The sequence below is a fragment of the Mesocricetus auratus genome, unplaced genomic scaffold (assembly GCF_017639785.1).
Source record: "Mesocricetus auratus isolate SY011 unplaced genomic scaffold, BCM_Maur_2.0 Super-Scaffold_100004, whole genome shotgun sequence".
In the NCBI taxonomy this organism is placed as follows: domain Eukaryota; kingdom Metazoa; phylum Chordata; class Mammalia; order Rodentia; family Cricetidae; genus Mesocricetus; species Mesocricetus auratus.
Genome location: NW_024429189.1, coordinates 44,934,911 through 44,947,193, shown reverse-complemented (window position 1 = coordinate 44,947,193; position 12,283 = coordinate 44,934,911). Strand labels below are relative to the sequence as shown.

Below are 12,283 nucleotides of genomic sequence, written 5' to 3'. Positions count from 1 at the left end.
CCTCTTGCCGCAGCCAGATTGTAACTCACGAACAGTTGGGAATGCAGGGTTCAATATTTGCACTTTTAGTTTAGTTGACACAATGTTTTGCTTACAGGAAGCATTTCATTAATGCGATTTGATTGTAGCCAACAACAAAATCTGGCCAGGGGCAGTTAGATTTGAAGGACAGCCTTTCTCTTCGAGAGTTGGAATTCCCGCGGGATCTTACAGCCAATCAGCAGCGAGGATGGAACTGGCCGACTGCGGGTGCTGGATCTGGCCTGTAGGAGGAGACGTCGGGCACAGAGGTGGCACTTTAGATCTTGGCCTCACTATATCAGGGCACCAAGGGTGGCACAGGGCACCGCTGCTGTGATTGCGGTAGGTGCTGGCTGGGTGGTTGGAAGGGAGTGGGTTGGGCAGATTTGCCCTGTGAGCCCTGGTTGTGGATAGATGCAGCGAGGGCCTAGATGTACCCAGGGAGGAGCGTTCAACGGTCCCCAGCCTGGCGGGGCTGATGCAGTGTGCTGTTGATAGGACTGTCTGTCGTGCCTCTGATGCCTGGGTGGGAAGGATGGCTCGGTAAAGTTCTCACTGATGTTTTCCAGAGGTTGGCATCGATGTGGAGGGCTGGGCGTTTGGGAAGGTGGATTCTTGTCCCAGCTAATGGCGTCACAGTCACACAGTCACTGTCAGTGGTAGAATGAGATTTGCTCAGTCTCGATACCTTGCCCCACCTTATACAACTACATGGGAAATGCTGTTCCGTATTTTTTTATATCTGTTTACTATTTACCTTTACAATATTCTAGCGAGCTTCCCCTCCCTTCTTCATCATTTGAATTATTTAGACTTTGTAAATTTTAAATGCTGTATTGGTACCTTAATGATTATTACATTGCCCTTCTGTTCATGAAAAGTTAGACGCAATCCACAGTATAAAGCAGTATTAAAAACTATTTCAGGGCTGAGTGACAGAGGGCTTACCTATTGTGTGTGAGGCCCTAGGTTTGATCCTTAGCATCACTAAAATACAAAACAAACAAACAGACAAACACAAAAGCCCAAATAAACAACAAAATGCTATTTCATCCAATCTTCTTTTTTCATTATAGTTTTATTATTTAAAACCATTTTTAGCTAGGTGGGTGGTACACACCTTCCTTTGGTCTCAGCAATCTGGAGGCAGATCTCTGAGTTCAAGGCTAACTTGGTCTACAGAGTGAGTTCCAGGACAGCCAGGACTACACAGAGAAACCCTGTTCTGAAAAACCAAATAAAACTAAATTTAAATATAGTTTGATCATATTCTTTCCCTCCCCCAAATCCTTCCAGACCCTCTCCCTCTTCACCCAACTTTATTCTTCCTTAAAACACAAAAACCTAATGTAACAACTCCAGAACCAAGAAAATAAAGCACCACCCCCAAAGAAAAAACAAAACAAATAATACCAACAACAAAATCCCACACCAAACTGTACCCGAATGAAGGCATACACAGAGAAAAACTGGAGTCCAATGTATGTTGGTCAACTACTGAACACGAAGCCTGCCCTGAAGGGGTTGACATCACCCAATATTTAAGTACTAATTTGGGGACAAAAATAAGTATATACAGTGCTTTAGTTGCTGTATTCAACAAAGCACTCAAAGGGAATCCCTTTATTTCTGTTCACTACTCCTCACTTATGGCCTGAAACAGGTCAAATTTCCACGTGCCTTGTTTTGTTTGTGTGTGGGAATACATGAGTGGTAACCGTCGCGCAGAGCTGTTGGGACTATCCGTGAATAAACAACACACAGATGGCTTAGAACGCAGGGCATACAAATGTTCCTTAGCCTTGCGGTTTACTAATAGTGAGATTACTTTAGACACAGATGAACAGTCATTCTCGTAGTACGCAGAACCCCTTTGCCTACCTCTCCTCTTACACATGAAATACTGGTAAAAGCCCGCTGGTCATGCGGGTCTGTAACCTCAGCACTCAGAAGGCTGAGGCAGGAGAGCTGAGTGCAAAGCCAGCTAGGCAAGCTTCGTAGTGACTCTGAGACCACATAAAAAGACAGCGACAAATAAGTAAATATTGGCAGAGTATCAGCTAGTTTCACCACAAATCAATTTCCTTCCTGCCATTGCTGAATCTATTAGTTTTATTTTGCCTGGAACAGGGCCATCAGTGTCTGTCCCAACAATAACTCTATGATTAAAGGCAGTGAAAGTAAAAGTTATGATGTGACTAACTCTAGTATTTTGAAGACTGAACATAGGTGTTTTTGGCAAATGACTATAGCTAAAGTTTCCAGAGTTGCTAGTAACATTCAGTTGGCACAAATCAATCTGCCTGATTGGGGGTCAGGAGTAAAGACTCTGGTCAGTAATTTAATGGTATTTTGATCTTCAAGATACAGACTTGATAGTTACAATGTATGTATTTTTACAAATTGTCATACATTTCCTTTTGTGGAGGGATTTATCTCCGTTATGGCTTTAATCAAAGACCCACTGTGTTTTGGAAATATTTGAACAGTAGAACAGATACATTTAAAATTAAATGCAGCGTTTTGAATATTGCTTGGAGTTTTGTCACCTTCTCTTCCATAAAGTAAGTTTTCATACCCTGATTTCTCTCACACCTAATCACTGAGTACTAAATTATTTGTTTTGAAGGCTGTACACTAAATTGCCCTCTTTTTATGCAGATTAATAATAGTTATTGGCTCCTGATCAGATTTTAAAAGTGAGGAAAACACTGGCTTCACTTTTATGTGACGACTTTCGTTATTCAATACTGTCAAGTGTCAGATTGATGCAAATATTTTGTTTCTTAATAAGGTTATGTAAATAAATATATTCTTGGGACTGTACTGTCAAAGAATCTCATGATGTTAGTAATAATAATTTGTTGTTTAAATTTGTCTTAGTCATTAACTCTCTTGTTCTCATTTTTCCCAGAGCACAAAGTGTAGGGAAACACAGCCCAGGTAGGCCAACCATTATGTCAGTGTGTTGTGTGCTGTGTGTGTGTGTGTGTGTGTGTGTGTGTGTGTGTGTGTGTGTGTGTGGTGTGTGTGTGTGTGTGTGTGTGTGTGTGTTGTATGCAGGTCTGTGGTTGACCTTGTTTGTGCAGGAATATATGGAGGGCACAGGATGGTGCGGGAATGTCTTCCTGGACCATTTCTCCATCTCACTGGTAGAGACAGGCTCTCACGTAAGCCCAGAGCCCTGTTTGCTGGGCTGGCTTGCCAAGCTCTAAAGATGTGCCAGTCTCCATCTTCACAGCAGCAGGATGAAAGGCGTGCTCTAGGTGATGGTGTCAGAGACTCAGCTCAGTTTATCTGCTGAGCCATCCCCAGACTTCAGAGTTCAATTTATGATGTTGTAATTCTTTTACTTTTCATGTCATTTTGGATTCAGGAAGTATTTATTTGGTTGTTCAATGAAATTTTTGGTGGCTGCTGAGGCACCTCTGTTCAGAAACTTGTATCTTTCACAATCCAAGACCTTCTCCACTTAGCACCATTTGTTTTATGCCACATTAATATTATGTACCAGTGAGGCCTGAGCTCAGTAACGTTATTTTTTATTTCTTTCAGGTAACATTTGGTCTAATCTGGTAGACTGGTTTACAAATAAAGGTGTAAAGTAAGTACAAAAATCATTTTACATGTATCTTATAGGGGCCTCACTTTTTTGAGTATGCTTTTAATCTCTTGTGCATGTCTGCTATGATGAGTGTGTAAATAACATGATGTTTACCCTTCATGTTTGTTGTATTCTTCTAAGTAAAGGGATATCCATGTTTCACAATATTTTTGCATATGTATTTAAATTAATATAATTGTTTGAAGGCTGATGTAAAACCAGGCTTAAATCAATAGGAGTTTATGAAGAAGCTATCACTAAAAATTTAAAACAAGTCTGAATAGGTGGGTGTGATGACACACACCTTTAACCACGGAAACAGATGCAGGTGGATCACTGTGAGTTCGAGGCCAGCCTGGTTTACACAGAGAGTTCCAGGACAGCCAGGGCTTTGTAGTATGACCAAAGCAACAGCAAAAGTCTGATTAACAAGATTATTAAGTATCTGTAAAATTGGATGTTGTAGTACATCTGTGTTTTTGAGCACTTAAACATTTAAAGCACATGTATACTAAATGTTATGTCTTTGCTTAATATTATTAACATTCACTTCAATCAAAGTAATGAGATCCTTCCCCCTTCCAATTTTTTTTCTCCAGGTTTGAAAATTTGGTATTTTCTTTGCTTTGTGGTTTAAGGTCTCATTGCAGAACAAAATGGGAGATGCTGAAGCGGGCAAGAAGATCTTTATTCAGAAATGTGCTCAGTGCCACACAGTGGAAAAAGGGGGAAAGCACAAGACAGGTCCAAATCTCTGGGGCCTTTTCGGCCGAAAGACAGGACAAGCCCCAGGATATTCTTACACGGATGCAAACAAGAACAAAGGTAAGGGCCAGAAGCTGTGGCTGCTCAGAGATCTTGCTGCAGGAGAGACTGTGCACGGGTTGGTGCTGAAATGTCTGCCTGACTTATTTCATTGCAAATAGACTGCTGTGTTTCTGTTTATTGAAATGCTGTGTTTTGCCTTAAGATCTGGCTTTAGATAACTTGTTATCCTTTCAATCAGAAGAATAAGCAGTCTTTGATTTTTGTCCATGCAGACTGTTTTTTATGTAAATTTTACATGCTGCATTTATCTTGAGAAAGCATGGCTTAGGTCTAAAGAGAAAACATTTTAATGACATGATAGCTGTAGTGATTGAATTTGTAGTAGTGATTCTTACCAAAGTTGGGAATTTAAGTTTGAAAATATGTTTAACAATTAATTTGAGATTGAGAAAGCTTTTTAGAACAGAGATTAAAAACAGCTAGAAAAGACACAAACATATATAAATATACTTAGATCAGCACATCAAATATTCTTTTTTTTCTTTAAATTAGAAACATGCATGCTTCAAATGCCAATCCCAGCTCCCCCACTTCTCCCTCCCAGACCTACCCCTCTCCCCTCCCCTAGCCCTATCCCCACATCTTTCCCCAGGGAGGGTGAGGCCCTCCATGGGGGATCTCCAGAGTCTGTCATTTCATCCAGGGCAGGACCTAGGCCCTCCCCCATGTGTCCAGGCTGAGAGAGCAACCCTCCATGTGAAATGGGGTCCCAAAGTTCATTTGTACGCCATGGTGAACACTAATCTACCACCCAAGGCTCCAGGGATATCTGAGACCTCCTCACTGACACTACATTCATGGAGTCTGGATCAGTCCCATGTTGGCCTCTCAGCCATCAGTCTGGGGTTCAAGAGCTCCCCTTTGTCCAGTCAGCTGTCTTTGTGGGTTTCACCAGCACGGTCTTGATGGCCATACCACCCTCAATGTGCCCAATCTCGTCTGATCAAATATTCTTAAAGTGCAACCCTATTTTGAACTTTTCTTGGTGGCTTCCAGTCATACAGACCCGAATCTCAGAGCACTGGTATTGGAAAGGTTTTAGTTGACAAGGGTCTCAGTCTGTAGTTCAGACTGACTTTGAACTCACTTGTAGCCCAATTTGACCTCAAATTCACTATGATTCTTGCAAATGCTAAGATTATAGGTATGCAGGTACAGACCGCATGCCCAGCTATTTAAAATTTTTTCTTTTTAGTTGGAGTGAAACTCATATAACACTTAGTTAATTATTTTAGAGTATGTTATTTATTAATATTTAGCATTCATGATACTGTACTATCATTACCTCTCCCTGATTTCAAAACTTATTTTTTTATTCTTCAGTTCCTTTGTTTAATTTATTATTTTTCTTTTGAGACAGGGTCTCTCTACATAGCCATATGTAGACCAAGCTGGCCTTGAACTCACAGAGATCCACTTGCTTCTGCCTCCTCAGTGCTAGGATAAAGGTGTGCTCCACTGTGCCTGGCCTTCAGGACTCTCTAAAATGAAACACCCTGCAGCATCCTCACCTGTTTAGCACCCCCCCCCCAGCCCTGTCCCTCGATGACTGCTGAATAGCTCTGTGTCTCTTCGCATTTGCGTGTTGATTGTTCATGTACAAGGACTCATGTAACATGTTACTGCTTGTGTCTGTCTTCCTTCCCCTAGCATAATGCTTTCATGGGGCCCATCAGAATTATAGCAAGTATCAGTACTTCACTGCAATTCCGCTGGCGGCCCCAGCCCCAGCCCCAGCTCCTGGTTCCGATCTCCACTTTGTCATTTGTGTGTGTGGTGTGTGTATATGTGTGAGTGATTACACATGTGTCCAGTACACATGTGGAGATCACAGACAGCTTGCAAGAGTAGGTTCTCTCCTTTCACCATGTAAATCCTGAGGATAAAACTTAGGACTTTGAGTCAGGCCTGTACAATTATAGTATTCAGGATATGCAAAAATGCTGATGAGTAGGTATTGTATGGGTTTTTCGAAGGGAATCTGTAAAACCTTGGAATTTCCTAAGTGAAAGGATTATCTTTGTCATGGTTAGTCCCTGGGACCAGGACCTTGTTCTTGCTGATGTGATAACTGCCATCCTAGATCATTTCTGGGGAGGGAATGACCGTGCTAGAAGGACCAATCATGCAATTAGATAATTGTGCCTCCAGCTCAGGGATATCAGGTAGACTTCTGGGGACAGAATGGGCATTGAGATTCTGAAACAGTTCTTCCATGTTGTGGTGAGTCTGTCAATCATGCTTATGTACTGAAACCCCCATTGGAAGCTCCTTACACACCAAAGTTCTGGCAGATTGAGGAGGTCCTGTTTCTTCAGAGACACTGCCTGGAAGCTGTGCATTTGGGATCCTCCAGTCCTTGCCTTCTGGGTCTCTTAGGCCCTGCCCTGACATGACTGTTATATAACTGTTGGTGTACTGCTTCCCTGAGTCCTGTGAACTGTTCTAATGAATCATTGGACATCAGAAGGTTGTGGGGATTTCAGATGTTTGGGAGATCAGCCCCTCCCAAAAAACTTAGTTTTTGAAATAAAGGCCTTCTTACAGAGGACTGTAGAGTGTGTGCTGACTGTGATAATTATAGTTAGAATTTCATTGTGGTTAGTACAATTAGATTTTCAGTTATTAGGTTGCTGAGTAAATCAACTTTAAGTTATATTTGTTGCTTACATTTATATGGTAATTCAGGGGAATGAAATTTCTTTGTGTGGTACTTTGGCATTGAACCCAGGGCTTCATACATGTTCGGAATATACTCTACCATTGAGCTGTATACTCATCTTGATAATATTTTGTTGTTTTGTTTTTTGATACAGAGTTTCTCAGTGTAGTCCGAGCTGTCCTGGAACTCACTCTGTAGACCAGGCTGGCCTCGAACTCACAGAGATCTGCCTGCCTCTGCCTCCCAAGTGCTGGGATTAAAGCCATGTACCACCACCACCTGGCTGAATCTTGACACATTTTTAAAGTGATGTTTCCCTCTTGTGTCCTTTCATTATTGTTGTTTCAACGGTACAGTTGGAAAGCCCTGATTTTTAGTCTAATTATAAACCACATTTGAACTGGAATGAAATTAATTACTGTGCGCTGCCCAGTCCATCATTGTTTCCTTTTCTGGGCATACAAAAGCCTTTTAATTCATGAGGTCCCATTTGTCAGTTGTTGACTTTATTTCTTGAGTAACTGGCGTCCTATTTGGAAAGTCTGCAAAAACATCTCTGTCTAAAAGTAGGCCTGCTCTCAAAGTATGGTGACAATTAAATAGAAAAATGCTACCTCTTAATCATCAATGGTTTGGGACGTAAGGATCCACTGGTAGTACTGTGTGCAGTGATATGTTAGACTCTGAGTAAAGGGGAAAGAACAGAGAAAGCCACAGGCTTACCCAGGGTGCTTAGTACTGGTTGTTAGATAAAGAGCGGTGGGAAACCTACAGTGACGAAGAAACATTAGGAGCAGAGAAGGGGACCGGGAAGCAGTCACAGCTGAGTCGACTGCCAGGAATAAAATCAAATGATGTCAGACGTTCCCAGGGCTAGGGAACTGAGATGAAGTGGACAGAGACGGCTTGCTTGTGTTGTCTGGAAAAGAAAAAGGAAACAGGAAACAGTGTGGGAAGACTAGAGGGATACAGGACAGGAACAAAGCCCGGAGAGAGTTGATTTGCTGGACAAACAACAGGAATTAAATGAAAGAGGAATGTGGAAGCAAGCAGAGCAGATAGAGTACGGAGTGTGAACATCACCGTGGCCGCTTGCTTGCTGGTGTCAGTCTTTGGTCTATTGATGTCCCTGGGCAGGCCTGTCCTTGCTTAGGGCCATCCTTTTGGAGGTAAAGTCGCCAATGTAGTCCAGTCAGTGAGCAGTACTTCATAGGTGGAGTATCAGATGCTGCTCACACTTCTGGACACTCTCACCCAGAAGTGAGGTCACTTGTGTCCCTTTGACTGGTTTTACGAAGGAGAAGAGGACAACTTTTTCTGTCATCTTGAAATTGGGTTTCCGAACCACAGATTTCCCCAACAGATTCTCTCTGTCTCTCTGTCTCTGTCTCTGTCTTTCTCTGTCTCTGTCTCTCTGTCTCTGTGTGTGTGTGTGTATTCGCACATGTGTGCACTTGCGTAGGCACATATATGCCACAATTTACATGTGGAGGTCAGAAGACAGCTTTGGGGAATTGGTATTCTCCTTGTTCTTTGGGCTCTGGGAATTGAACTCAGGTTGTCAAGTCTTCATGGTTATTTTACCCAGTGAGTCATCTAGTCACAAATTCTTGTCATGTCAGGGAAAGTCACTTTCTTCTTTGGGATAACATTTTGCCCATTTTCAGAGTAGAAGATTGGCTTAGATTGTGTGATCTCTGAGGTCTTCTCTAGAAGGGATGCTGTGATTTCAGCAGCATGAGTCATTGTGTAGGCACAGCATGTAGTTGTTCACTGACATATCTTTGGTGGTCCTACACAATATGTGGCTATTGGGTTTTTACAGAGAAACAGGAATAGACTCTATTTCTGGAATTTTCTTGTAGTTCAAGCTCTACAGTCTTCCCACTGAGTGAGATGCTAACCCTCTTGTTCACATACGTGGGTCATAGAGACAGTAAGCCCTAAAAAGTAACTACAAAGACTTAATGCATATTTTCAATTTTATAGGTGTTGTCTGGACAGAAGTAACTTTGATGGAATATTTGGAGAACCCAAAGAAATTCATCCCTGGCACTAAAATGATCTTTGCTGGCATCAAAAAGAAGAGTGAGAGAGAAGATCTTATTCAGTATTTGAAACAGGCAACATCCTCATGAAATAGTATTGCAGCTTCAAAAGTATTAGTTCTCACTTTCAGATATTGTGTTTAATAAGAAGCAATTTATGCTCTTTCTTGATCAGCCTGTAGTAATTTTAACACATTAAAATAAAGGTTGATATTTTTGATTGTGTGAAGCCCAGTCATGAGATACCCTGACGAACCTACATTGCTTTGATCTATGCACTAAGGTGGTGTTAATCAGAATGAAGGAAGAGATTGTCCCTTTACTAGGTTTTGCATGCACAGAACATTGTATGAGCCTGGACGCCACTGTTGAGGATAGAGATGGCGTCCGAGTGATTCTCTACAGTTCAAATGTAGACGTAGCAGACATCTGCTTTAGTTTTCATTAAGCTGTACTTGATTTCTACTTAAAGTAACTTGAAGCAAGGAAAGTAGGGAAAATGCAGTCAAACCTTGGGAATGCTTTCGGAGACACACACACACACACACACACACACAGAGAGAGAGAGAGAGAGAGAGAGAGAGAGAGAGAGAGAGAGAGAGAGAGAGAGAGAGAGAGAGAGAGAGAGCATAAATTATTGATCTTAGATGAATAAAGCAGAATCTAGATAGGAGAAAATCACGGCCTACTTTGATAAGCACACCTTGTAAGTGTTTTTGCATTTGTATCTCTAAGATCTCCTCCTGATGTGAAACCATACAAAGCTGGACTCGGGCTCTTTTGAAGGAAAAAGCCCCAAACAACCACCAGAAAGGCAGAAAGAGCTCTGTCTGGAGCCTGGTGGGGCAGGTCCCTGATGTCAGTGAGGGCACAGTGCTCTGTGCAGTGAGGTTCTGAGCTGTGTGCAGGACTGCCATCCAAATGATGGGGTCCCAAGGAGGAGGGAACAGCTTCCCTACCAAAGAGGTGGGTAGAAGACTATTTAGGGGTGCTTCCGGGAAGGATAAAATACCTGTTACTTCATTTATTCTTCACATCACTGCCCTAAGACCTTGGGGATCAACTTTATCTTCTACAATGGTAACTAGAGTTTAGTTCAGGTCAGAGGCAAAAACATTGATCTTCTACTGATAACTTTTGCCTTCACCATTGACTTATAGTGCATACTGCTACTGTGAGATGAAAATAGTCAAAAAGGAACAAATTCTAGAAGGTTTTGTTAAATTTGCTAGGTGCCAGGCTTACTCTTGGTACTCCTGACAAGTGGGATGCCAGTGTCAGTGTTGTGTGTGACTGTGTCTCTGGGAATCAAGAGTGTCTTCAGACAAGGCTACCCTTGTTACTCTCTCCCTGAGGGAATTTGCTTCGAGAGCTGAGAGGGTCACAGGGTCTCTGAGAGTGTGCTCAGAGCAGAGCTGCGTTTGCAGAACTGTACTTCCAACTAGACAACACTTGAACTCAATTCTCAGTCATAAGGTAGTCCAGAGTGACAGAGCCTGCAGCAGGGGTTTGCTGGCACTGCTATACGCCCACACTGCAGGGACTTTGCCTTAGGAGGAGTAGAAGCAGCTGTTATGAGGACTGAGATGACAAAAGGCATTTGGGTAGAAATGTAGAATAGTTACTATTCAAGTAGATTTCTGCTTTAAAAGATTGTTGGAATAGTAACATATTGAGTATTACATTAAACTTTAGCCTTAGTAAGAGTAAAACAAGTCCCCCCCCCTTTTTTTTTGCTAGTGGCAATGTTTTATTCATTAGAAAGGTTGGAAGAAATGAGCATGGTAATTGAAGTTGTGCATTGTGATAGACTTTGTTATTGAGCCTGTCTATGAGAGGCTTACATTTATTTTAGGATGGCTTTCTGTGAAACCGCTTCTGGCCACGCTGACGGCTTTATTCTGTGTCGGTTTAGCTAGGCTACAATTGAGTCTCTCAGAATTATTTGCACAGTTCTCAGTCAGGCTGGTGACAAGAGCTATTTGCTTGAGACTGGTAGGCAGAAGGGCCAGACAGAAGTTTATATATAGAGGGTCAGCTCACAACCCTGGATACAACCTATGCTTGTCACACATCCTTGGTTCTCGTGTTGGTGGACGGCAGTCCCTCCAGCTCCTGCTGGTCCCTCTCTTCTGCCTCTTGTGAGTTGTAGAGCGGGAGTGTGCTCGTCTCTCTCTTCTGCCTCCTGTGAGTTGTAGCAGGAGTGTGCTGGTCCCTCTCTTCTGCCTCTTGTGAGTTGTAGAGCGGGAGTGTGCTCGTCTCTCTCTTCTGCCTCCTGTGAGTTGTAGCAGGAGTGTGCTGCTTTGATAGTGAACCTGGCTTAGCTAGGTCACCACACCAGTGGTGGACGCATGACTAGACCGCAGAGAACCAGTTTGCCCTCAGCATTGACTGTTGCTCCCTTGGTGCTTTCTCTTCCCAACCGTCTGCCCTGAGGACTGATCCCTAATGACTTTAAGCTCATCTCTAGATGCACATCCAGGAACAAATACTCTAGTGTGACTGAACTCCAGCCAGGCGCTCTGAGTCCCCTTCTTGACTAGGCCCTCGGTCTTAGCCTCTCTCCTTAGCTATTTAGACTTGTTTGTAGCATGAATCCCATTTAATCAGTTTAGCAGGTTCGCACCCTTGGTACCTGATCACCCGATCTGCCTTCAGCTAGAATCCTGTCGAGTTTATTTATCCAGAATTCCCTTTACCCCTGGCATTTCTTTCCTCTTATTGCTTTCTACTCACTGACCTCTCACCCTGCTCCCGGGCTGTAAGTCCAGATTGTTTCTTTGGTATTTATTGTTGAGCTGAATTTTTCTCCAGCACCAAAACATCCTGTTGCAGTTGTCCCTTAAATCAGCATCATTTTATTTTTACTTCCTTTAACAGTTTCAGAATAACTTTTTCCTTGATGCCAGCAGCCTTTTTTAGTTTTCCCAAACTCTTCCTTGTAGCCTCAGTGACTTTGCTGTGATTCTTTAACCATCCTCCTTGGACCATTTCCTCCCCGTAGTTTACCGAAATTTTGTGTGGTTTCATCTCTAATGAATCTCTTGCTCATAGCATTCTCATGATCTGATCTTGCTCCTTAGACAAAGACTGTGGATACAGGCACCATAGCTGTAAAAC

The 12,283-nt window shown here is 42.5% G+C and overlaps 1 protein-coding gene across 4 annotated transcripts; it reads left to right on the top strand.

Annotated features, from left to right (window-relative positions):
• The first annotated feature begins 218 nt into the window (after nucleotides 1-218).
• Nucleotides 219-9,381, top strand: LOC110342638 (cytochrome c, testis-specific). 4 transcript variants are annotated; one of them, XM_040745630.1, is made up of 5 exons: nucleotides 219-363; nucleotides 2,936-2,964; nucleotides 3,577-3,625; nucleotides 4,264-4,450; nucleotides 9,105-9,381. In XM_040745630.1, the coding sequence occupies exons 4-5, from the start codon at nucleotides 4,282-4,284 to the stop codon at nucleotides 9,251-9,253; spliced, it is 318 nt and encodes a 105-aa protein (XP_040601564.1). In that variant the 5' UTR covers nucleotides 219-363; nucleotides 2,936-2,964; nucleotides 3,577-3,625; nucleotides 4,264-4,281; the 3' UTR covers nucleotides 9,254-9,381. The 4 variants fall into 4 exon arrangements, with proteins under 4 accessions (XP_040601564.1, XP_040601565.1, XP_040601566.1 ...); XM_040745631.1 differs by having other exon boundaries at nucleotides 4,225-4,450; XM_040745632.1 differs by lacking the exon at nucleotides 2,936-2,964.
• Nucleotides 9,382-12,283: the final 2,902 nt, after the last annotated feature.

Bases quoted from the DNA above. Each gene is read 5' to 3' on its own strand.
- LOC110342638 (XM_040745632.1), top strand. From the start codon at position 4,282: ATGGGAGATGCTGAAGCGGGCAAGAAGATCTTTATTCAGAAATGTGCT. The intron at 4,451-9,104 runs GTAAGGGCCAGA...TCAATTTTATAG, and splicing joins GGATGCAAACAAGAACAAAG to GTGTTGTCTGGACAGAAGTA.